At 40.9% G+C, this 26,310-nt stretch overlaps 4 protein-coding genes across 7 annotated transcripts in view; 3 read left to right on the top strand and 1 right to left on the bottom strand.

Moving 5' to 3' along the window:
• The window catches only part of pde1cb (phosphodiesterase 1C, calmodulin-dependent b), a 72,466-nt gene extending 67,987 nt beyond the window's left edge, over positions 1-4,479 (top strand). Inside the window, exon 21 of the transcript XR_013304328.1 lies at positions 4,313-4,479. The gene's annotated coding sequence lies outside the window, so the exon portion shown is untranslated. The remainder of the gene's footprint in view (positions 1-4,312) is intronic.
• Positions 4,480-5,104: 625 nt separating this feature from the next.
• Positions 5,105-7,206, top strand: neurod6b (neuronal differentiation 6b). The gene has a single exon (XM_077615626.1). It carries the CDS (start codon positions 5,619-5,621, stop codon positions 6,750-6,752), a length of 1,134 nt encoding a protein of 377 aa, XP_077471752.1. The 5' UTR covers positions 5,105-5,618; the 3' UTR covers positions 6,753-7,206.
• Positions 7,207-8,888: 1,682 nt separating this feature from the next.
• The window catches only part of LOC144085599 (FYVE and coiled-coil domain-containing protein 1-like), a 34,874-nt gene continuing 17,452 nt past the window's right edge, over positions 8,889-26,310 (top strand). For 3 of the 4 annotated variants that reach the window (XR_013304188.1, XM_077615049.1, XM_077615052.1), the window contains exons 1-5: positions 8,889-8,993; positions 15,818-15,889; positions 15,975-16,030; positions 21,449-21,542; positions 26,006-26,081. Coding sequence is in view for 3 of the 4 variants with exons in the window: in XM_077615049.1 (XP_077471175.1) it covers positions 26,018-26,081 (64 nt within the window). In the remaining variant the exon portion in view is untranslated. Of the gene's footprint in view, positions 8,994-15,817; positions 15,890-15,974; positions 16,031-21,448; positions 21,543-25,454; positions 25,598-26,005; positions 26,082-26,310 lie in introns of those variants that run through there. The other variant, XM_077615051.1, reaches the window with a different exon arrangement.
• LOC144086122 (chemokine XC receptor 1-like) lies at positions 22,963-24,064 on the bottom strand. The gene has a single exon (XM_077615923.1). It carries the CDS (start codon positions 24,052-24,054, stop codon positions 22,963-22,965), a length of 1,092 nt encoding a protein of 363 aa, XP_077472049.1. The 5' UTR covers positions 24,055-24,064.

Below are 26,310 nucleotides of genomic sequence, written 5' to 3'. Positions count from 1 at the left end.
ATCAACAGTAAACTCTGTCATAATTTGACAGCGAGTGAACCCGGCGACCAAACGTCCGTTCTACCAAACGTCTGTTCTACCAAACGTCTGGTCGACCAAACGTCTTTCGCCGAAACGTCTGGTCACGGTTTTATACAGTACATTTGTAGTCCCTATTAAAACCATGAATATGGAGGCGAAAATTGTGAATCAGGTGACGGCTTATACGAGAGAAATTGTACAATTCAACCATTTTAAGGGTGCGGCTTATACACGGAGGCGGCTAATATGCGAGAACACTTCATTTCCAAGATTTTCTTCCTTATTTTGCGAAGATTTCAACATGAAGTATAATGATTTTGAGGAAGGATGATATTTTCTATAGCTCCTGGGGGCTTTAAACATCAAGTGTACCCTGCGGATGTCAAAAAAAGGGAAAAACGTCCTGGTGGCAGGCTGCCAAACCTACACCGGGGGCACAGCTGGCACTTGATATGGCTGCATGCACTCCTCAGTTATGCACAACACACACACACACACACACACACACAACACACACACACATACACACACACACACTCACGTATGCCAGCCAATGACCTTGTTACAAGGAGAATCAATTAAAGCCCAGTATCAATCTTGCCGTATAGGACACTACAAGACGTGAGGACAAAAGACATACCTTCATACAAACACAATACGTGTGTGTATATGTGTGTGGATATGAGTGTGTGTGTGTGTGTCAGAAAACGATACACACGCGACATATATTATATCTAAGCCGCTCACACACACGCAGGCAATATGACGATGTCCCCATCTCAGACTAATCAGTCGAGCGCACTAATTGCAAATGCAAATATGCAAATTTATATTAATTAATTACTTTGCTAATTAGTTCTCTTGTCTGTTCAGGTAATAAATCACGGCGTGCTCGAGAAGAGGGGGAAGAGTGTGAGGGACTGGTCGTTTTTTTTTGGGTGATTTCGCCCTCGGACCGACTTCGTTAGCGCCAGGTCGACAGCTGTCAGTCAGGGAAAGCGACGCCGCCGCTTTAAGGAGGTGTCGCACGTGGAGGTGGGGGGGGGGGTGCTTGTGGAAGACGTGTTTCCCACCTGTCAGCGCTTTTAATTAGCACATTATCAGCTTTTACGTGGCGCTTTTCCTTCTCATTGGATGGCAGCGCCGAAGGGGGGTTCGGCGTGGGGCGTGAATTGGCGCGGCGCGGCTAGCTAGTTAGCGAGTCAGCAAAAACTACAAGGAAAAACATCAAATGTCTTTTTATTTTTTTTAATATTTTTATTTTTATAAGAAAACAGTGGAGTGGTGGTTCACGCATCGCAGCGTGTCGGAACCAAGATTCCTGTTGACACGCCACAAATGTCGGAAGTAAAATGCTAACGTTGCGAATCTTCTTTTATTACCGACTAATTGTTTGTATTGCATTTTTAGAAGTACGCAACTGAGTTTACTTATTTATTCAAGCTTTGAGGCAAATCTATGACTTTTTTGATTCATGTTAATATCTTTAGCATTTAATATCAAAAACACGGAAGTCATCCGACCTAAATATTAACAAGAAATTACCAAAAATCTATCAGTTTTTCATATGGTTACGCTATATAATTAATCAGTTTTATATAACATTTCTCCCCAAAACAATGTGCCACTTTATACAATAACTAGCAATACATTTTCTGGCGATAAAATCTACAGTTTGCATAAATGCTAATGCTAAAATCAAACTATTCAAAAGCTGCAAATCTTTCAATTTTTCATATGGAGTCATTTTCATAATTCATCCATTTTATGTAACATTTCTCCCAAAAACAATGTGCCACTTTACACAAATAAATTATCTGGCGATAAAATCTACAGTTAGCATAAATGCTAAACTCAAACTATTCAAAATCCGCAAATCTTTCCACTTTTCATATGGAGTCATTTTCATAATTCATCCATTTTATTTAACATTTCTCCCAAAAACCTTGTGCCACTTTACACAAATAAATTATCTGGCAATAAAATCTACAGTTAGCATAAATGCTGCAATTTTTCATATGGTTACGCTATATTTTATATAATATTTCTCCCAAAAACAATGTGCCACTTTACACAATAACTAGCACTAAATTATCTGGCGATGAAATCTACAGTTACCATAAATGCTAATACTAAAGTCAAACTATCTGAAATTTGCAAATATTAAAATTTTTCATATGATTACGCTATATAAAAAAATCCATTTTATTTAAAATTTCTCCCCAAAACAATGTGCCACTTTATAAAAATTAATTATCTGGCGATAAAATCTACAGTTAGCATAAATGCAAATGCTAAACTCAAACTATTCAAAATCCGCAAATCTTTCAATTTTTCATATGGTTACGCTTTATAATCCATCCATTTTAGATAAAATTTCTCTCAAAAACAATGTCCCACTTTACACAAATAAATTATCTGGCGATAAAATCTACAGTTAGCATAAATGCTAATGCTAAACTCAAACTTCAAAATCTGCAAATCTTTCCATTTTTCATATGGAGTCATTTTCATAATTCATCCATTTTATGTAACATTTCTCCCAAAAACAATGTACCACTTTACACAATAACTAGCAATAAATTATCTGGCAATAAAATCTACAGTTAGCATTAATGCTAAAGTCAAACTATTCAAAATGCACGAATCTTTCAATTTTTCATATAGTTATGCTTTATAATCCATCCATTTTATATAACATTTCTCCCAAATTAATGTGCCACTTTACACAATAACTAGCACTAAATTATCTGGCAATAAAATCTACAGTTAGCATAAATGCTAATGCTAAACTCAAACTATTCAAAATCCGCATATCTTTCCATTTTTCATATGGAGTCATTTTCATAATTCATCCATTTTATGTAACATTTCTCCCAAAAACAATGTGCCACTTTACACAAATAAATTATCTGGCTATAAAATCTACAGTTAGCATAAATGCTAATGCCAAACTCAAACTATTCGAAATCTTTCAATTTTTTATATGTTTACGCCATATAATGCATCCATTTTACGTACAATTTCTCCCAAAAACAATGTCCCACTTTACACAAATAAATTATCTGGCAATAAAATCTACACTTAGCATCAATGCTAACACTAAAGTCAAACTATTTGAAGTATTTGAGCAATTCCTGAGATACAGTAAAGTTTTTTTCCCCACACATTTATACCAAAAAAGAAATAAATGAACAAATAATGCTAAAAACCAGCCACCCACTGGCACAACATCGACAGAGGGGATTGTGGGAACGATTAGCGGCGGGTCATGGCCCGCGCTGCGCCAGTGTCGTCCAGCTGTGCTGTTCTAGCCAATTAGAAGCTCCATATGCTGCTGCGCTCGATCTGGCCACACCTCCCACTCACAAAGACGCGCAATTTCTATAGCACCAAGAAGTTGACGGCAGTCAGGTAGGATTTTCGTGGGTGTGCGGCAGCCTGGCATCATGAATAATAAATGTGTTGTTGAAAATGTGGAATGTAAAGATGTTTGTCACAAGACGTGTGAGATGTTGCCGGGGGCGTGGGGGTCTGCTTTTTTTTTTCTCCCCCCAAAGTGAAAGCAATCTGTTCGCACACTCTCAATCTGTCGCCATGCCCAGCGACAAAATAATTTTTTTTATTATTATTATTTTTTCTAAGCTCCAATGTCGTATTTATGCGAGTTTTGGTCACACGTTTTATGCACAGGTTGCACCGAGTCGGCGATAAATTGCTGGGACGACAACATGACTGATCATAAAGTAGTGCAGAGTTGCGTTTTTTTGGGGGGGAAATTGGCTTTATTATGACTTGTTTACAAATGTGGCCTGCCACAAAAGTCTGAAATTAAACAACAATCTGCTCATTAAAAAAAAAAAAAAAAAAAGGCAATTTTGAGCTCCTTTAAATAATGATCATTTAAAATATAGTCAGTTTTTCCGCATCTATGTGAGTTAACTGACTGTTTTGGAGCATAACTGACTTGTAATTTTAAAAAAAAAGTCATTTGTATCACAAGAAAATGCAATTTATTGCAGCCTTTGAATTTTTTAAAGATTAGCTTAGAACTTTATTTCATCCCGTATTTGGGAAATTTCCTTGTTTGCAGTAGCAATACAGACACAGAAGACATTGTAGACCTAGGTAAAAAAAAATGGAGCCACACACAGGAATTTGTCCTCCGGTATGCGTATTTACTCTCCAAACACATTAATTATATACTAAATATTTAGCTGAAAACTGGTACTAAATAAAAAAAAAAAAAATGATTCATTCATTCATCTTCCATTCTGCCCATCTTTCAAAGGAATGCGGGGGTTGCTGGAGCCTAACCCAGCTGTCTTCAGGCAAAAGGCAGACTACACCCTAGACTGGTCGCCAGTCAGTCGTAGGGCACACATAGACAAACAACCATCCGCACTCCCAATCAAACCGCCGCCTGAGGGATTCGAGCCCGCGTCTGCCCGCAACGAAGTCAGGTGAGTAAACCTCTACACCACGAGGTGACTTATTTTTATATATTTTTTATTTTTTTATTTTTATTTTGTAAAAAAAATATTTGGAATTTTAATTTTTTTATTTGTTTTATTTTTATTTATTTATTTTTATTTTTTATTTTTTTCATTTGTATTATTATTATTATTTTTATTTATTTTAGTTATATATATATTTTTTTTTTATTATTATTATTTTTAACGTAAAAATGATAAAAATCCACGCCGAAACTCACAAGCGGAAGCCACTCCCCTTTCTTCCACTTGCTACTAGGACTCAGCACTGACGAATAAAAACGAAATAATAATAATAACTTTATTTTAAATTTTTAATAGGGCTGACCGAATTTAATATTTTCCACTTTTAGCGAGCGGTCCGACCCCCATTAACCGCGATAATCGCGATATTACTGCCTCCACTCTCCCACCTCCACCGAGTGGGACTCGAACCCCCGCCACCCAGGAACCAAACCATTTTCGACGCCCCTAAAATGACCGCCTGTAAAAGTTTCTAGTTTCTACCATTCCCACGCACCGGCGACCATTCCCATCCACCTGTTGACGTGTACTACCCAGGCACAAATTCCTCATTTGCACGCCTCTTTCTGGTTACCGTCTCTCTCTCCCGATCCGCTCCGCCGACAAGGGTCCCCGGGGGCCCGGGCGAGCACGTGGTCGGGCCCGCCACGAGACGTCAGCGGCGGCAGATGGCAGCGCCACCGCCGCCGTCCTCACCATCCTCCACCATCGCCATGCACACCGCCTGCTGGCACCCGTGGCAGACAGTCCCGTAAAGAAGAAGAAGAGGAGAAGGAGGAGCTGCGAGGAGGAGACAGGACGGACGGACGGACGTACCTCTTCATGTCTTCTTGTCCCATTTTTTTTTGGAGCTCCACGCAGGAGCTGGTCCTGGAGCTCAGGGAACATATAAACTGACTTCTCCTGCTTTTTGTGGGGGGCTCCCTTGACATATTTTCAGGGCCTTTGGGGTGCAAGATGACTGCCAAGAACTTTTTCTCCAGGGAGGAATTCAAGGAAAATTGAGAGGAAGCCTTCAAAGCACTTTTTTTTTCCTTTTTTTGTTTGTTTTTGGATTTTTTTTGGCGAGCAAAAAGAAGCATGTTGACTCTTCCGTTCGAGGACGCGCACGCCATGTGCGAGCCGCGCTTCGGCGCCCCTTTCCCTGGCGGAGGACCCCCCCAGGACCGACCCTCCCCTCTCCCTCATCATCATCATCACCATCCGCAGCAGCCGGCGCCCCACCGGCGGCCGAACCGGCGCCCGCGGGACGAAGACGACAACATAGAAGACGAAGACGACGGCGACCCGGACGACGACGACGACCCTTCCCGGTCGCCCGGCGACGACCCCGCCTCCTCCGACCGCGATTCGGAGCAAGACGGCGTCCTCCTCCACAAGAAACGCGGCCCCCGCAAGAAGAAGGCGGGCAAGGAGCCTCACGAGCGCTCCCGCGTGCGTCGTCAGGAGGCCAACGCCCGCGAGAGGAGCCGCATGCACGGCCTGAACGCGGCGTTGGAGAGCCTCCGCAAAGTGGTGCCCTGCTACTCCAAAACGCAAAAGCTGTCCAAAATCGAAACCCTCCGCCTGGCCAAGAACTACATCTGGGCTCTATCCGAGACCCTCAGCGCCGGCAAGCGACCCGACCTCCTGGCGTTCGTGCAGACCCTCTGCAAAGGATTATCGCAGCCCACCACCAACCTGGTGGCCGGGTGCTTGCAACTCAACGCCCGCAACTTCCTCGGCGACCACCACGGGGAGGTGGTCTTCTCCGGGCGGCCTCCGTACGACCCCCTGTACTCGTCGTCCGCCGCCGCCGCCGGTGGCTCCGCCTACCCGGGATCCGAGGTGGGACACGGCGCCTCCGGCGGCCCGCCCGAGCCGGCCAAGCCCTTCCGCCATTACGGCTACTCGTCCGGCGCCTACGAGGCGTCGTCCTACGCGTCCCCCGAGGGCGGCAGTCCGCGTTTCGAGAGCCAGCTGAGCCCCCCCGTCAACCTGAACGGGATTTTCTCCTTCAAGCACGACGAGCCCCCGGACTACGCCAAGGGGGGACACCACTACGGGGTGCGATATTGCGGCGGTGGCGGCGGCGGCGTCCCCGGACGAGCGGGCCTCCCGCACGGCCCCGTCTACCGGGTGGCTCCGGAGGGCCGCTACCCGTACGACCTGCACGTGCGCGGCGGCCAATCTTTCCAATCCCAGGCGGAATTGAGCGGCTCGTACCACAATTAAACTCCCCAAAACTGCCGTCCTTCCTACGCAAAAACAACTTTTCCCCCATGATAAAAATCTTGTGTTTAAAGTCCGCACTTTCGACTTATCTCAAGCACAACAAACTTTCGTCATTTAAAAACACGAGTTCATTAAAGTATCCAAAAATAATAATTAAACAATGGAAATCGCCCAAAATCCTCTGCATTAATTTAAAACGTCATTTTAGGTTTATTCATTTTCCCAATGAATTAATTGTATTAATTTTTGAAAACACGCGTCCATTAAAGTATCCCCCCAAAAATAAAAAAATAAAACAACACATTCATTAAAGTGTCCAAAAAAAAAATCAAACAACACTGGAAATCGCTCCAAAATCCTCCGTGTTGATTTTATTGTCATTTTAGGCTTATTCATTTTCCCAATTAATTGTATAAATTTTTGAAAACACGCGTTCATTAAAGTATTCCGACCCCCCCCCCCCCCCAAAATCAAACAACGCATTCTTCATTCATTAAAGTGTCCCAAAAAATAAAATGAATCAAACAACACTGGAAATCACTCCAAAATCCTCTGCATTAATTTTAAACGTCATTTTAGGCTTATTTATTTTCCTAATTAATTAATTGTATTAATTTTGAAAACACGCGTTCATTAAAGTATCCCAAAAAAATAAAAATAAATCTAACAACACATTATTCATTCATTAAAGTGTCCCAAAAAAATAAAATAAAACAACACTGGAAATCGCCCCAAAATCCTCCGTGTTGATTTTATTATCATTTTAGGCTTATTCATTTTTCCAATTAATTAATTGTATGAATTTTTGGAAACACACGTTCATTACAGTATACAAAAAACAACAACAACAAAAATCAAACAACGCGTTATTCATTCATTAAAGTGTCCAAAAAAATAATAATAATAATCAAACGCTGGAAATCGCCCCCAAATCCTCTGCATTCATTTTAAACGTCATTTTAGGCTTACTCATTTTCCCAATTAATTCATTGTATTAATTTTTGAAAACACACGTTCACTAAAGTATCCCCCCCCAAAAATAAAAATAAATCTAACAACACATTATTCATTCATTAAAGTGTCCCCAAAAAATAAAATAAAACAACACTGGAAATCATCCCAAAATCCTCCATGTTGATTTTATTGTCATTTTAGGCTTATTCATTTACCCAATAAATTAAATAATTGTATTAATTTTTGAAAACAAGCGTCCATTAAAGTATCCCCCAAAAAATAAATAAACAAAACAACACTGGAAATCATCCCAAAATCCACCGCATTAATTTTAAACATCATTTTCGGCTTATTCATTTTCCCAATTCATTAATTGTATTAATTTTTAAAAACACACGTTCATTAAAGTACCCCCCCCCAAAAAAAATCTAACAACACATGATTCATTCATTAGTGTCCCCCCCCCCAAAAAAATCAAACAACAGTGGAAATCGCCCCAAAATCCTCCATGTTGTTTTTATTGTCATTTTAGTCTTATTAATTTTCCCAATGAATTAATCCTATTAATTTTGGGCTGAGCAATAAAATGTCAGATTAGCTATGCAAAAGCCATCGTTAAAAAGAACGTGACATCGGTCCAAATCTTACATTGAAATTGGTCCTATGGGAGTTAGAAAACAATTAAAACTGCATGTGTGAGTGTCAAAAAAAAAAAGGTGTCGGATTCATGTGCATTATGTATTTATTTATGCTTATTTATTGACAGTGGATAATATATGATAGAATTATTGTACATTTCCAAACAATGTTGTTATTATTGTCATTCATCGGCTTCAAATGGAATTATTATTCATACGCGTCTCATTGCCTTAAACAGAGACCGCCGTTAATATGCAATGACATTTTATTTGATTTTCATTTTTTTTTTAAAATATGGACTTTTTGTCATATTTTTGGGGGCGGTGCCCCAAAAAAATATGCAGTTATGGATCCGAACTTTTGTGAAGTCCCGTTTGTGTTCTGTAATGAGCTGTAATCGCTAACATCGGATCAAAATTCAATAAATGAATGAATTATAAGGGGGGATTTGGATATGATTTATTGAATTATTGAAGGGGGGAGGGTGTAAATATTGTTTTTTTTGGAAAGCCGCCTTTGGGTTGAGTTGTGCTTTTTGTGCCAAGCAGGATTCTTCTTCAAGCACATTTGGATGATTTGGAGTTGTTGGAACGAGGCCAGAAGGATCACATTGGGCCGTCAAGAACGCATTTTGCATCGGAACAAAAGGTAATAAATGTCTTTTATAGTTCTTTTTTTGCTTTTGGACCGCCTAAATGGCTTTTTTTTCTGTTTCAATGCAAAATGTGGTTAAATTTTGGAAGCTGGGATGCAGTGGAATTGAAAATGTTTGGCATAAAGGCTCTTTATTACAAATAATTATACAAAGAATTTAAAAAAAAATCATTTTCTGAGCTGGGAAAAGTGAGGTTGGAAATTAGAATGAAGGAATTAAAATAAAAACGGGCATTGAATCGTTCGACCGTCAGTACCATTTCTAAACATAAAGATCGAGTAGCAGGACCCAAATATTGAACGTTGCACAAAGTTTGCAAATCAATTGAATGATGCCATACAGTGCTACCGCATCATTTATGATGAAAAAAAGAATAAAACTGTGCAATCGTCGTTAGATCGCTTCTTTCGGCCACTTTCTAATACATAAATCTCTCTCTCTCTCTCTATACAGTACTGTACATATTCTCTCCATTTTATTAAATGTTTTTTTTCAGTACAAACCAATGCGTGTTACTTATACAAGCCTTAAACATACAAATGCACTTATATAAACCTTCAATATACTTATATAGGCCTTAAACATCAATTATAATACAAAATATAGCACTGAATCAACTTACAAACAAATTCAACTTATGAACAATCGCTCGGAACCTAACTCGTTCGTAAGTAGGGGAGCGTCTGTACCTCAAGGCAAATATTTTCGGAATGTTACTCGTATGTCAAGGCAAATATTTGCACGGAATTTTACTCGTACCTCAAGGCAAATATTTTCGGAATGTTACCTTGCCGAATTGAAGCCCCAGATGGCCATGGTGGCAGGGCGGTAACACGTTTGCCCATTAAATTCGTAATAATCCTTTGGAATGGTGGATGAGGGGGGCTTAGGTGGAGCTGGGGGGGGGGGGGGGGGTCTTGGAAGTGAGGAAGGTGCTGGTGGGATTTGGTGCTTTAATTAGACAGATTTAAGGAGATCAGATGCCACAAAACCTTTCCCAAACCAATGTGTGAAAGAATGAAAGTGTGTGTGTGTGTGTGTGTGTGTGTGTGTGTGTGTGTGTGTGTGTGTGTGTGTGTGTTTGTCAGGTCAGGGTGAGGCGGTGACGAGGAGGTTCGACACCGGTCCGGGATCTCATTAAGACAGGGGTGTCAAACATATGGTCCGTGGGGGTGTTCTGCTGCCTGACTTTGTCGCTCATTCAAACTGCGCGTACAGAATTAAATTTTTTTTTTTTTACACAGGCGCTAAAACTAGAATTTTGTGAGTTGTGTGATGGAGTGAGTGCACTTTTAATTTCTTATCCATTTTTTTGCTCACAGTCGTTAATGGCAGCCACTGAGTTAACAAGGAATCTTGAAATGTTGCAAAACTAATAGGAAGTCACCTAGAAGATTGGATAACTTTATTCGTTCTGTACTCGGGAAATTCACTGTCGCTGTAGCAAGAGGGTGAGAATACAGACACAGCAAAAGACAGTTTAGACATAAATAAATAGCTAATAAATAAGTAAACAAATAAAAAAATAACCATGTTGCATGATATATATATATATATATATATATATATATGTATATATATATATATATATATATATATATATGTATGTATATATGTATGTATATATATATGTATATATATGTATGTGTATATATGTATATATATGTATGTATATATGTATATATATGTATGTATATATATACATATGCATATATACACATACACACATGTATATGTATATATGTATGTATATATATATATGTATATGTATGTATGTATATGTATGTATGTATATGTATATATATGTATATATGTATATATATGTATACATGTATATATATATATATGTATATATATGTATATGTTTATATGTATATGTATATATGTATATATATGTGTGTATATGTATGTATGTGTGTATATGTATATATGTATATATGTATATATGTATATATGTATATGTGTGTATATATATATATATATATATATATATATATATATATATATATATATATATATATATATATATATATATACAGTGCAATACCAAAGAGTCATCAAAAAGTAACTAATACATAGAAAGTAGCCCATTAATTCTCCCCAAATCAACAGGAAAATGATCCAAAATTTACAGGAAGTGACCCGTAAGTACCCTAAAATGACAAGGAAGCAACACTCACTGCCTGCCATTGACAGCAGTAGCAGTCCAATTCCCTTAAATAGGCTGTGGATCGTCATCTTTCACTTCTTCTATTGACCATTCCATTTTAACTGGGAGGGGCCAATGAACGTTTGTTTATTGGCCCCTCCCAGTCCAAATCGATAGGATGTCGAACACCATCAATGGTGGCCATTAAGTTAACTTTTTGGGCCAAAAATGAACTGGATAATAAAAAAAAACGTGGCTCCACATTCAGATCTATTTCCATTTTAGAAATGAGGAATGGCCGCCATTAAACATGTCATGACAAGTAAAAGAACTTTCCTGGACTAATAAGACAGGCCTTTGCGAGGAGTCATTAGCTCCGTAATTAACTCCGTATTAGCACGAGGCGGAAAAAAAAATCCATTCGTAACATCTACTCTTCTTTTGTGCTCCGCTGACGAATCGTTCCGTAATCACGCCGCGTTCGCATTAATAAGAATCTCCTTGGCCCGTTCGATTCATCACGGCTTAGCTTTTCTCTTTATTATTCATCTTTCATTCATTTTCTCAACCGCTTACCCTCACAAGGGTCGCGGGGGGTGCTGGAGGCTAGCGGGGTTCAGCCAATCGCAGGGCACGAGGAAACAAACGACCAATCACTCGTAGCTAGCGACAATATAGCATCCAATCTATGTTGACTACTACTTATTTATTATGTCGACTACTTGTTTATTTACTATGTATTAATTATAATTATTGATTGATTATTTTTGTTATTTGTGCACTTATTTATGTTGTTGACGACTTATTTATTGATTTATAATTATAATAATTATTTTTTTTATTATTATTATTATATATTCATTCATTCATTTTCTGAACTGCTTTATCCTCACTAGGGTCGTGGGGGGTGCTGGAGCCTATCCCAGCTAACTGCGGGGTTCACGCTGCTGAATCGGTAGCCAGCCAATCGCATACATGCTCACCTCGGGGCCATTTAGCATACAATTAGCCTAGCATGCGCGTTTTGGAGTACCTGGAGAAAACCCACACAGACCTGGGGGTAAACATGCAAACTCCACACAGGTGGACCGACCTGGATTTGAACCCAGGACCCCAGAACTGCGAGGCCAACGCGCTAACCACTTAGCTGCCGGGCTGCCCCATCTATTTATTAGTTATTGTTATTATTTATTTGTTGTTATTGTTTTTTATGCACTTAGTGGTGAGGCTTTAAACCTTATTATACTCGTATAATGACAATAAAAGCATTGAATTCAATTAGCTTAGCATTAGCATACATGATTTTGGTAATGTGGGAGGAAACCGGAGTACCCGGAAAAAACCCACACAATCCCGGGAAGAACATATCAAATTCCACAGAGCGAGGAGCGACCCGGGATCGAACCCACGACCCCGGAGCCGTTAAGCCGACCAGCGAACCGCTCGTCCGCCATTCTTCAACTCGACTGGTCGCCATGACCCGATGTGCCTTTGAAGGATTTCCTGCGGGACCCGGGCGGCGCTCTCTCCGGTGGTAGAGGGAAAGTGAGCTGTCTGCCGAGGGTTGAAGACTTGGTGCGCCTCCAAAAATGTGTCAGCGGGGGGACACGCGTGGCCTGCTGCAGGCTGGGATTCTCTGGCTAATGGGCCCCGCAGCCGGCGGCGCCACCTGGGCGTGCCAGACACGCCGGTGGATGGAAGGCGGGGCTCCGGAATCAAAAGGAAGATGGGGGTGGAGGGGGTTATCTATCCAGGCGTCCATCAGTCTGTCCGCCGATCGATCCTTTGGTCGGGGTCGGTCCGTCCTTCGGTTGGTCAGTCAGTTGGTCTTTCATCTTTTCGGCAGACAGACGGAAAGATTGGCAGACCGTCTGTCAATCGGTCCATCCGTCTTTCGATTGGTCTATCTGTCATTCTGTTTCTTTGATGGTTTGTCTGTCTTCTTTCTGTCAGTCTGTCAGTCTGTCAGTCTATCAGTCTGTCATTCTGTCTCTGTCAGTCTGTCATTCTGTCATTCTGTCAGTCTGTCAGTCTGTCATTCTGTCAGTCTGTCATTCTGTCAGTCTGTCATTCTGTCAGTCTGTCATTCTGTCATTCTGTCAGTCTGTCATTCTGTCAGTCTGTCAGTCTGTCAGTCTGTCAGTCTGTCAGTCTGTCCCTTGGTCAGTTTTTCTGTCCGTCTGTTTGTCCGTACGTCTGTCTGTCCGTGAGTCGGTCGCTCAGTCCGTCTGTCCATTAGTCCATCCGTCAGTCGGTCTGTCTGTCAGTCAGTCTATCTGTCCGTTGGTTAGTCAGTTGGTTTTTCTCATCTTTTCAGCAGACAGACCGAAAGACCGATGGACGGTCTGGCGGACTGTCAGTCAATCTTTTCATCTTTTCGACAGAACCACCGACAGACGGTCTGTCGGTCCGTCTGTCCGTCTGTTGATCTGGGTGTCCTCCCGTTTCTCGGTCTATCGTCAGTCTGTCCGTTTGTCCTTCTAGATCTAGCCTCGTAAAAGATTCTATTAGTCTGTCTGTCCATCCAGATCAAACGGTCTTTCTGTTGGTCTGTCGATCTGTCCATCTGCCGTCCATCCCCCCATTTGTCCATCCAGACCTTCCCTCCACCCAAGAGAAATGATCCAAAATTCTGCTGTACCCTTAAAATAAAACACCAGTCCATCGTCTATGCGTTCAAATGAAAAACCATAAAAAGCCAGCTAGCAAAACCACATATTTGCAATCAAAGCAATGGCGCCTTTGCAATATGTTGCGTGAACTTGTGGAACTAATGCATTTAGCAGGAAAAGTTGGTGATGCTTTCTGGCAGCCATGAAAGTCATCTTTTAAAAAAAACAAGGAGAAAAAAAAGAAGGAGAAGAAGAAGTGAAGGCATAAACAGGCGGGGCAGGTGTTGACGATGCAAATGAAACGGATGACAGATGGCGAGCCTCCCGATTGCTCACTGTGCAGATAATGGATGGAGGTAATCAAATTCCTCCGAGGCTTTGGGACTTTTCTTCGCGACTCGCCCATCAATTGCGCCATCAAACGCCGCCGCCGTCGTCAAACGAAAGACCCCCCCGTCCTCAACCCCGCCTCCAAAGATCCCCTACAAAGAACGAACAGGATGTTTTCTTATCATCAAGAATTTGTTGGCAAATGCTACAAAAACTTTCCATCACTCGCCGCCACGTTAAACTCTGTAAACAAAAAACGACACGATATTCTTTAGAAAACGACACAAAGCCCGATTTAAGCGCCTCGTTTTTTTACAGGATTTTTATCAGTGGAGCAAATGCTGAATTTTGGCGAAACGTGGGTATCATGTCAGAGGCCCGAAAGAAAGAACCCCAGTATTTATGAGTCTGTTGTTACCCAAACACGGCTTTGTCTTGCACGCGTAAACAAGTGTGCGTCTTATTAATAATCTGGCGCATCTGTTAACGGGAAGCGGGGCTGCAGATCTGCGGGTGGTCGTCTTACAACCCCCACACGAAAACTTTTTCATGTTCTGTCATCTGTCGCTTTGGTATGCTGTCTTGTTTTTATTCTATGATTGCAAAAATATACTATAGTTGAGGGGGTACCGTATTTTCTCGCATATTAGCCGCATTCGCGTATAAGCCGCACCCTTAAAATTGCCTTAAAATCGTAAAATTTTATAATTTCTCTCGTATAAGCCGCCCTCTGATTGACAATTTTCACTTCCATATTCATGGTTTTAATAGGGAGTGCAAATGTGTTATTTTGAATGGAAAATATTAATAAAAATCATCGCATGTGCTATTTCTGAGATACTGTATCAATCAATTGCTGGATTGCACATTGCCTGCACATAGACAAATTCAAAAAGGAAGTCATGTGAGCAGTACAACCAGGAAGTGTGTCCGTAGCGGTCTCGTTTGTCATCCCTAGGTAAGATAGCGGCACCCTGAGCGAGCAATGGCAGGCACGAGTAATTGAGTTTTTTCACGTTTTATGCAAGATATGTTTTTTTAATTGAATTTTATTCATAGATGTCAAAATAAATTTTGTTAAGCGTTTTATCTGTTTATCTTTTCGCTATTTTGAAATAAATAACCGTATTGGCCGCATTGTCTTGCGTTATGCATATTTTTGACAAATATGGCGTATATGTGAGAAAATAAGGTAGTAAAATGATATATATATATTTTTTTATAGATCATTGACAGGCTTAGCAGTGAGTGATCACTTTTTCAGCAAGTGAGCTGCTAAAAAAAATATATCAATTCAAAAAAGCTCTATCAATAGATTTATTTGCTCTTAAAAATATTGCCGTATGACGACATATGTACAGTTTAACTTTATTTTTACTGTGTCGCATTATTTTGTGAGTTCTGAGCACCAAAAAGATGCCGAATTGAAGCATATTCATTGCGGCACACGTTTGAAGTGTCCAGGATCAAGGTATCACTTCACGAGCAGCCGTCAGAGCTTGTTTAGGCGAGGCTGTCGGCTCCTATAACTCGCTACTCACTGCCATCGACGACCATAGGTGTCAATGTCAATGACAGTGGTATTGTATATGTATATTGTATTATATAATGATAGTGAGACAAATTTTTAAAACAAATTAAAACCCTTTGTGAGTTTAATGTTTTTACGCAGTATCTTAGCTGTTGTTAAAATGAAATAAATTGAAAACCCAATCTTTCTTAACAGATTCAGATGCCTTTTTTTCGATCACATGATCGGATGTGAGACAGTTTAACGTGTCAAACGTGGCTTATTATGGTGAGTGCTAGATTGCTACTAAACGGCGATTTCCGAGCAAATTCCCCGGAGACCGAATTGACTGACAACCGTTCTTTTTCCGCAGATGCCCGTGTCATCGGAGCCGTGACAGCCCGTCGATGTCCGGGGCGCCGTCTGAAGGTCAGTTTAACGGCCCGCCGGCGCGTTTTCCCTCGCCACGTCACGGACCTCCGAACAAACGGCGCGGTAAATGAGTCCAACGCGTCATTAAAAACAACTTCCGTCGAGCGTGAAATCTGCGACCATATCGGCTGCGACGGACGGTCCTCATTCGCACTTTTGTCAGCCAATCGCGAGGACCCGGAAAGTTGTGAGGGTTGATGCTATTTTCTTCGGAAATATAACTACATTTCGCATGATTCCATGTGTTAATTGCACGTGGCAAATCTCAGGGCGGCCGGGGACCATATTGCTCACGTTGGAGGTGTGGAAAAATTGCCGGTGTTCCTTTTTCGGGCGCGGGTGAGGATGGCGTTAATGGCGGCTGCTGTGTGGTGGCAACGTACCCCTTCACCTCGACGAGAGCAAAAACATCTGGCGTATGACTATTTAAACAATATTTTTTTCGTAAACCTCAACGAGTACAAAAACATTCGACGTTTGACTATTTAAACATTTTTTTTCCGTAAACCTCGAGTACAAAAACATCCGACGTTTGACTATTTAAACAATATTTTTTCGTAAACCTCAAAAAGTGCAAAAACATCCGACGTTTGACTATTTAAACAATATTTTTTCGGAAACCTCAACGAGTACAAAAACATCCGACGTTTGACTATTTAAACAATATTTTTTTGTAAACCTCAAGTTCATAAACATCCGACGTTTGACTATTTAAATTTGTTTTTTCGTAAACCTCAAAAAGTGCAAAAATATCCGATGTTTGACTATTTAAACAAAACAAATTTTCGTAAACCTCAACAAGTGCAAAAACATCCGACGTTTGACAATTTAAACATTTTTTTCGTAAACCTTAACGAGCACAAAAACATCCCACGTTTGACAATTTAAACATTTTTTTCGTAAACCTTAACGAGTACAAAAACATCCGAAGTTTGACTAAACAATATTTGTTTTCGTAAACCTCGAGTACAAAAACATCCGACGTTTGACTATTTAAACCATTTTTTCGTAAACCTCAAAGTGCAAAAACATCCGACGTTTGACTATTTAAACATTTTTTTTCGTAAACCTCAACAAGAGCAAAAACATCCGACGTTTGAGTATTTAATTTTTTTTCTCTCGTAAACCTCGAGTACAAAAATATCCAACGTTTGACCATTTAAACAATATTTTTTTCTCGTAAACCTCAACAAGTGCAAAAACATCCGACGTTTGACTATTTAAACAATTTTTTTTCATAAACCTCAAAGTGCAAAAACATCCGACATTTGACTATTTAAACAATTTTTTTTTCGTAAACCTCAACGAGAGCAAAAACATCCGATAATATACAAGACGCCCCCCGAAATCCACTTGATGGGGTTCTACGCTTTTGTCTACTGGGGCCACATGAGGGGGGGCCCCTTGCTCACGGCTGACGGAGCGCCGCCGTCCGTCCTCGGGCCGTCCGTCTGTCCCGTCACACCTTGCCGCCTTTAAAGACGAGGTGGGGCTGCGGGTACTCGGGGAAGTGGGCGGGGCTAAGGTTTTTTTAACAGGCTGGCAGCCCGGGAGAGTTTACGAGGCGGGATGGGTGCCAAGAAAGACGTGGCGAAGGGGGACGCGGGGGTCACCGCGTGTCACATTGAGCTCCGTGGGCATGAATATGGAGGGTGGGGGGAGGCAGCTGCGGCTCAAATTGGGGTGCATCCATGTCCAATCCATTCATCCAGCCCGTGCGTGAAGAAAAGAAGCGGCGCGCACGCGCGTTTTTTTTATTTTTCCACGAAACCCACCCACCCGCACGCAAATGGCGCTGGATGGCAGAATGTAAATGAGCTGGTTATTACGCAGCAGCGTTCATCAAGCTGAGCTGGAAAGACTTCAATGGCCCTGATGAATATGCATGCAAATTTGTTAATTAAGTTAATTATTCTGCGGAAAATTCATTTGTCTTCCCAAGGACGTTCCCGCGATGATTTTTTAACACGTTTCCATTAGTTATGCACGGGGAGAAAAAAAAATCGCTCCGCCGATCACCTTTCCTAAAGTTAAGGCCAAAAAATGGTGGCGGAAGGACGCCGTGTCGGGGTAAGGGAAATGCGGGAAATGTTGACGGCAGCTGGTGACGCCGGAGGGAAAGGAGGGCCAAGCCAAAACAAAAAAAACGACAAAAAAAAACAAGGGCCACTTTGTAGGATAGCTGCGGGGCGATAATGTTGTGTCCGGGTGGGGTCGTTCACCCGGGAAATATTTGGACTCGCATAGCGACGTATAATGGGCCATATGCACAGCAATATTTGATATTTTGGGGGAAATATGACGGCGAGGAAAAAACTCGATCTTTATCCATTGAAGTATTTTTACTAAAAACCTTTTTTTCAGGAGGTATTTGTGGAGGTGTGCATACCTGTCAACATTTTGCCCGTTTTTTGATCATTTCAAATTGTGTGAGCCCTATAATAACTTTTGTATGGTTTTTTTTAAAGTACGTTTTTTGGGGGAAACCGATCTGGTTTTAGCCGTTTTGGCTCTAATTCGGGTCGTCTCAGTCACTGGTTGCAGATAAAAATGTCATCGTCTACTGCTATTTTTTTTCATGCTTTTAGCCACAAGTGTCAAAGTGGCGGCCCGGGGGCCAAATCTGGCCCACCGCATCATTTTGTGTGGCCCTGGAAAGTAAATCATGAGTGCCGACTTTCTGTTTTAGGATCAAATTAAAATGAAGAGTATAGATGTATATTAAATTTACTGATTTTCCCCCTTTTAAATCAATAATTGTCATTTTTTAATCCATTTTTTCTGTGTTTTTAGTTCAAAAATCATTTTGTAAAATCTAAAAATATATAAAAAAGCTAAAATAAACATTGTTTTAGATCTATAAAAAACGGAATATTCAGGGCTTTTAATCCAGTTCTTTTAATCCATTTATTTAAAAAAAATCTAAATATTATATCTAAAATTGTCCGGCCCACGTGAAATCAAGTGTCAATCATGTCCGCCTTTTCCCCATATAAATATAGCGTGTCAGCAAGCAATGTACCCAGACGGTCAAGCTGTCAGCGTCATACAGCGACATCTACAGAATCTTCAATATAGTGCATACTGATTGGATTTTGAGAAAATTTAAGACTTTGAAGTGCGCTCTTTGTGAGTAAATAAGTGCCATGTTACATTTGTATTTTTTTTTATCGCTTAATAAGGGGAATTGCAATCATTAATAAGGGAAGCAATTGGCTGACGTTGACAGGTATAAGTGTGCAATGTTTCATCATTCATTCATTCTCTGAACCACTTATCCTCACAAGGGTTGCGGGGGGTGCTGGAGCCTGTCCCCGCCAACTCCGGGGGGACACCCGGATTCGGTGGCCAGCTAATTGCAGGGCACAATGATACAAAACAAAAACAATCAGTCATAGCTAAGGACAATGTAGCATATGATTAGCCTTTCATGCTTGTTTTTGGTGATGTGGGAGGAAACCGGAGTACCCGGAGAAAACCCACGGAAACATGCCAACTCCACGCAAGTGAAGACCGACCTAGGATCGAACCCACGACCCTGGAATTTACTGGCTTTATGTTGTGTTCATAAAAAAGTACCGGTAGGAAATTCAATGGTTAAAAATGAACTGCAATCGTAAATGCAAGTTTATAAAAGTAAAGAAATCAAGTGTAAAAGAAAAACAAGCCAGATGGGGACATTTTTGCACGCAGGGTGCCGTGTTTGATACATCACATAACCAATCTTACAAAAGGCGTCTAAGCCTACTGGCCATGTCCAGATGTTTGATTTGTTAATTAAGTCTCCATGGTAGTTAATCGCCATTTTTTTTTCCCTTTTTCAATGTGTGACAACAGCAGGTAAGTATAAGAACGACCCTGAAAGGAAGATGTTTGATGCACCGCTTCCATTTTTTTCTTCTTTTACACTACAACAAACATTTCCCAAAAGTAGGAAGTTGATCAAAATTCCCAAACTATAAATTGACCTGTCAATCAACTGCTAGCCACATAGAAAGGCATCTTGTGTCCCTCTAGCGGTAAAACATGCTACTACAAGCCCAACAAACAATCAAAAACAGTTGTTTATCGTATTTACACCCTCAAAACCTGTTGTGAGCACTCCTAAAAATTATTTTTGAATTAAATTATCGTATTTTCACGACTATAAGGCACACATAAAAGTCTTAAATTTTCTACAAAATAGACAGGGCGCCTTATAATCCAGTGCGCTTTATATATGGAGCAATACTAAAATTGTTATCACGATAAAATAAAATAAATCCGATTTGTGGGTGATGATGACGTGAGTACATTGTAAAATGGCTAAATTAAGTACAACCCAACTCAGTTTTGCTTCCGTTGCCTTTTTAAAAATGTGTTTTTAGCGTGTGGGTGTAGCGTGTATGTTTTGCCATGCCTGGCTGCGTCTATAAAAACGGTGAGTCCTTTGTGTGTGTAAAATACAGACATAGCACTCGTTACTGACACTGCGCCTTTAAATGCGATGCGCCGTATAGTCGTGAAAATACGGTAGTTGAATAATTGCGCTAAAATTTTTGCGGCTTACCATGCTAGCTAGCTTCCTGGCTGCTATTGACAGATTTTGAGCCATTTTGGAGTCTCTTATTTGACAAATACACTCACGCATGTGTGATTAAGTCATCCATATTTGTTTACTGAAACCGTTTTTTTTTCTTCTTCTCTCTATCTACCGCGAAAGCCCCGCACGTAATCGATTCGAACGCACATTAGCACGCGACAAGATTCGATCAGTAATGCCCACATTTGGCCCGGCTTCCGTTCAAGTGGCATATGGTGCCACTAATGACGATTACGAATATCTCGGGGGTACGAAAGTGAGGAAAAAAAGAGGAGCGGGGAGTGCATGGCGCGAGCCGGGCTCGGGCCCGATCGGCGCCGGCGCCGGAATCCGCGTGCCGAGAAAACAACAACAGCTGTTTAGCTCGTGGCTAAAAAACGATACGGAACAACAATATCGTTTGCTGAGAAAACGATCTGGGGAAGGTAACAAAATAGGATGCCTTTCATTGGCGTCACTGCGGGGTAGATGACAAAAAGCTCCGGGGACGCTCGGCCTTAACGGTTACAATTTACAACAATTAAGTCAAAATATGCCTTTAATCTCCTTAGTTTGATGAGGTTGTTGTTCCTCAACAAACTCATTCCGGTATAACTTGATGGACTTTGCTTTGTGTGCTTTTGCAGTCGTGTAATAGTCCAAAACGGAGGTAACAAAGGACCAAAAATGCTAACAAACAATAAGAAAACTAGCCCATGAAGGCTACTTTATTGAATTCGATTAATTGGATTTAGCTGAGCAATTTTTTTTTGTAAAATAAACCCTCAAAAATACTGTTTAGTTTCATTCCTGTGCGTAAATGCGAACGTTTATCTATCTCTCTGCTTCTACAGCCGACCGGCGACCAATCACGGATCTCCTCATCCTTTCGCCCAAAGTCAATCTGGACAGGCTCCGGCGCCCCCGCGACCCTGGCGAGGATACACGGTAGGAATGATGAACCAATGAACAATTCCAACAGTTATGAGTCTTGATCGTATATTTTCGACAGGATTCCCTCACTCGATTATTGACGCTGGGACTTTAGCGCTAACTATTTCCTCACCTACTTTAAAATGATATATGGCACATTATATTCCATTTCACTGAAAACATATTTCGGTGGAGTTCCCACGTGAACTGCCTGGCAACGTGCGACTGCTCTGCCCTTGACTTGTATCAATTCATCTGAGCGTGCTGGATGGTTTAGTTAATTAAGCTTAATCTACCCCCAGAGACGCATATAGGAATGCTGTTACTGTGTCCTAGCCCCCAACATACCCACACACACACCCACGCACACACACTTTACACATAAGCACATCTCTGCGGACCCCCCGCGTAAAGCCGCCAGGCTCCGGAGACAGGCGTAGATGGTAAAATATTTTAAAAGGTGAGCAAAAAAATCCACTTTTTAATTACAGATCTACATTTTGCTCATTTTCACCCTAAAAATATTTTTTAAAAAGGAGTACACACCCCAGTGAGTTGGTTCTGCACGAGTAATTTTAATCATAAAAAAGCAGTCTGTTATGGATTACATTTTTATGGATCCTGCTGCTCCGAGCTGATTTGTTTATTCGGAGTCACATGTACAAGGTCAATCCAGGAAGGGGGTCTTGCATGAGAAACATAGAAAAATTGAAAAATTTCAAGCATTTTCCTGAAAAGTGAGGAAAACAAACAGAAAGAGAAAATGTGTACCGTATTTTCTCGCATATAAGCCGTATTTGTCGCTCAAAAAATGATGACTGAATCGAGGGTACGGCTTATATGCGCACAAATTAGACCGGGGGTGTCAGACTCGGGTTGGTTCGCGGGCCGCTTTAACGTCAACTTGATTTCACGTGGGCCAGACCATTTTAGATATGATATTTGGATATTTTTTATAAATTGATTAAAAGAACTGGATTAAAAGCCCTGAATATTCGTTTTTTATAGATCTAAAACAATGTGTTTTTTTAACTTTTTTAAAATATATTTTTAGATTTTACAAAATGATTTTTGAACTAAAAAACACAGAAAAAATGGATTAAAAAATGACAATTATTGATTTAAAAGTGGGAAAATCTAATTTAATAAAAATTTAATATACATCTATACTCTTCATTTTAATTTGATCCTAAAACAGAAAGTCGGCACTCATGATTTACTGTTGGAGTAATCATTATTATAAATGTGTTTGCAATGCTTATTTAGGAATATAAAGCCTTTTTGGGGGGTTTGTAAGGGGAATCATAATCATTTATAAGGGCAGTTATCGGCAGAGGTTGACAGGTATGAATTTATAATGTGAACATGCATAGGCACATTTTACCAATTGAAGTTTCAATTAGCAACTGAGAAATATAGCGCAAAAGTTGCTAGGCTACACGCAGAGGTCATCCCCGCTGGACAAGGACGTGAACATCCGTCGGCCACGTGGCACGCCGCCGGCCCCGTCCCCGCCACGGCGGCATCCCATCATCTTAATCAAGTGGCATTTGAACTTGGACCCCACGAAGACGTAAAAAATGGGGTTGACGCAGCAGTGCGAGTACGCCAAAAGCCTGCTGACGTGAAAGGTCAACTCCAGAAGCTTGTAGTTAGCGCAGCTTTCGTCTCGCGTGGCGGAATCCGTCGCCGTTTGCGGCCAGAATTGCAAAGACTTGAGGAAGAGCGCGACGTTATACGGAGCCCAACCCACGAAGAAGAGCACCACCAGCGTAAAAATCAACCTCAAGGTCTTGTGTTTGCGTCTCCTCGCCATTGGACGAAACAACCTGCAGAGGATCTGAGAGTAACAGAAGAGGAAGACGCAGGAGATGAGCAGAAAAAGGACGTTCTGCTGGTAGATCGCCCACAAACTGCTTTCCAAATCGGTAAATTCGCAGTAACTTTTGTTGTGGTGCTCCGCCACGTCGGTGAGTACGGCGGCCGGGACGGCCACCGAGACGCTAGCGGACCACACGAGCGCTGATGCTAGCAAGCTGTAGCATCCGCCAGCGGACACCAGGCCCGACATGGGTCTGAGGACGGCCGCGTAGCGTTGAGCCGTCATGGCGATGAGGAACAAACCGCTGCTGTAGAATCCCACGTTGAAGACGAAGCTGACCATCCGACACGCGTTCTCGCCCAAAGACCAGCCCCAGGCGTAGTAGCGCGCCCAAAACGGCAAAGCCGCCGCGAAAAGGAGGTCCGACACGGCCAGGTTGAGGATGAGAGCGTTGGTCAGGGATTTGACGTTCTCGTATTTCAGCACGATGACGAGGACCAGGATGTTTCCCAGAAAGCTTAGCACCGTCACCACCGACAAGAAGATCGGACTGGAGAGCTTGGCGAAGTTTAGCAGGGAGCTAGCGTGGCATATTTCGTCTTCGTAGTCGTCGGAGTATTCGTCCGAGTATTCGTCGGAGTAAATGTTATCCGTCCAGGCGGTGGTCGTGTTTGGCGTTGATGTGGCTTCTTCGGATGGCACCATTTTGTTTTTTTACTGTGGTGAGAAACTGACATGAGTTATAAGCAAAAATATTTGGAGTAATTTACGATCATGCCCACACAAGCTAATTTAGTTTGTTTGTTCTTCGGATGTACAATTGTATCAAATTACAACTTTTGCTTTGCATTTGCAACCCAAACTAAAGTGTAATGTAGTTTAATTTGAGGAATATTCATCCCATAGCATTCATTTTTCTGTTTTTTAATGTTTACCGTATTTTCACGACTATAAGGCGCACCTAAAAGTCTTAAATGTTCTCTCTTTGTTCCGTTGCCTTTTTAAAAACGTGTTTTAGCGTGTGTCCGTATGTTTAAGCTGGTGTATGTTTTGCCATGCCTGGCTGCGTCTATAAAAATGGTGCGTCCTTTGTGTGTGTAAAATACAGAAATAGCACTTGTTATTGACACTGCGGCTAAAAATACGATGCGCCGTATAGTCATGAAAATACGGTAATAGTACTCAGTTTAAAAATGATAATAATATATAAGTGTGCTACAACACACTACAGGCTAAAGGCTTTGACAAAGAGCACTCTACTGGCTAACCCTTACGGCAACAATAAGTCTGCGCATACTATTTAATAAGCCCTGATTCCAAATAATAATAAACTCACTGGCTTCCTTGGTCATAACTGACGGAAAAGTATGACACAAAGACAAGAAGTGTTAAAGTCAGCCTATTTTTCTTTCAAATGCAAGTTATCAAAAACTCTAAATTTGAAGTAAGAAAAACTGGGTAAATAAACAGAACTCAACATATTTAAATCAGTAAGTCATTTTAAGTAATACTAATAATATTGAAGTGAATGTCCCAATGTACAGATGAATTTACTATTTCAACAGAGTTCATGTTTATTTGAAATGTAAACAGACATCCACTTTTTGACATAAGCATAAATACTTGAAATTATATGATATAAATAATATTTATTAAAAATACTGCACCTGCACAAAGGCTAGTAAACCAACTGCAGTCTTGCTATTTTATCTTCATCTGACATATACAAAGTTTTAGGCATCAATTTCATATTAACCACACCCACCCAGTAGTTTCACCATCGTCATTTTTGTGACGAATCTTTTTCACATCAACTAAATGTGACAACTCACTAAATATTAAGTCCAAAATCGTATAACAATGTAATACTACGAAAAATATACAAGACAAAAAAAACACTAATCATCCTTTTTATGGCCAATAAAACTAAAACTGTGCTATGTAATTAATGTCTCTTTTTTCTTAACGGTTAGATAAAAAATAACTCATACTTATTTTTTCATGTTATATAAATGCGTTTTGGTGTTTTATTATTTTATTTTTTATTTTTACTTTATTGTGTCTCTCAACCTAACTTGACTGGCCGTCGGGGGTCGCGATGACGCAGTTGGTCAAACCACCTGTCAATCATGCAGCCTAATTATCCCCAACGGTTGCACGTGTCGATATAGAAATAACACGGGCTAGTGTGGACGCGCTGGACACTTTTAAGTCAATTAAACCATACTTCCAATGTTTATGGGCTAAGGTATGTTTCTTTTTCATTCTATATCTCCTTTTTTTCTATCAGCTTGATCGCTACTTTGAGTATATCGTCGTTATTTGGACCCGGAAGTAGGCGGCGATAGCAGGTGGCAGTACTATAAATAGCATTACTACGTATCTTGACACGTTTATAGTTGGTTTATAGCCGTACACAAATTCGATAAAACATGGGGAAACTGTTTTATTGTGGTTAAATAAACAATGACGTTGTTCTAAAGCGTCAGCTGCGGCACTCTGGTGAATACAAGACTGCTTATTCTACTGTGTTTGCGTTTTTTTTGACTCTCCATCAAGTGTCATAAACGTACAAGCTAATAAAGAGCAATGTTACAATGCATTCAATTGTATTCCGGTGTTGAATAAAGGTTTATTTTGTCAATTCCTCTTCTAGAACTAGTCCACAATGGCCACCTCTGCCTCCTCAGTCGGCCAGACTCAGCTGCAGAGAATCATCGGAGATCTCCATGGTAATGACGATACCCAGCAGGAACTCACCTGCGCTTATTATCACAAGGTTCGCGGGGGTGCTGGAGCCTATCCCAGCTAACTATGGCAGTAGAATGTATTTATTGTTGTGTTTTTTTGTGCTTGTTTTGTCAGTATGGCAATTTAGTAGACACATGCAATGTTCCCTCTAAGCTGCGCGTGTGCAATTGCGCACTACTCTCGTCTTCTCTGCGCACAGCAAATCATATG

This window comes from Stigmatopora argus, chromosome 12, assembly GCF_051989625.1.
Source record: "Stigmatopora argus isolate UIUO_Sarg chromosome 12, RoL_Sarg_1.0, whole genome shotgun sequence".
Lineage (NCBI taxonomy): Eukaryota > Metazoa > Chordata > Actinopteri > Syngnathiformes > Syngnathidae > Stigmatopora > Stigmatopora argus.
Note: the sequence above shows the minus strand (reverse complement) of the source record. Positions and strands in the feature narration are given on the sequence as shown.

Bases quoted from the DNA above. Each gene is read 5' to 3' on its own strand.
- neurod6b (XM_077615626.1), top strand. From the start codon at position 5,619: ATGTTGACTCTTCCGTTCGAGGACGCGCACGCCATGTGCGAGCCGCGC.
- LOC144086122 (XM_077615923.1), bottom strand. From the start codon at position 24,054: ATGGTGCCATCCGAAGAAGCCACATCAACGCCAAACACGACCACCGCC.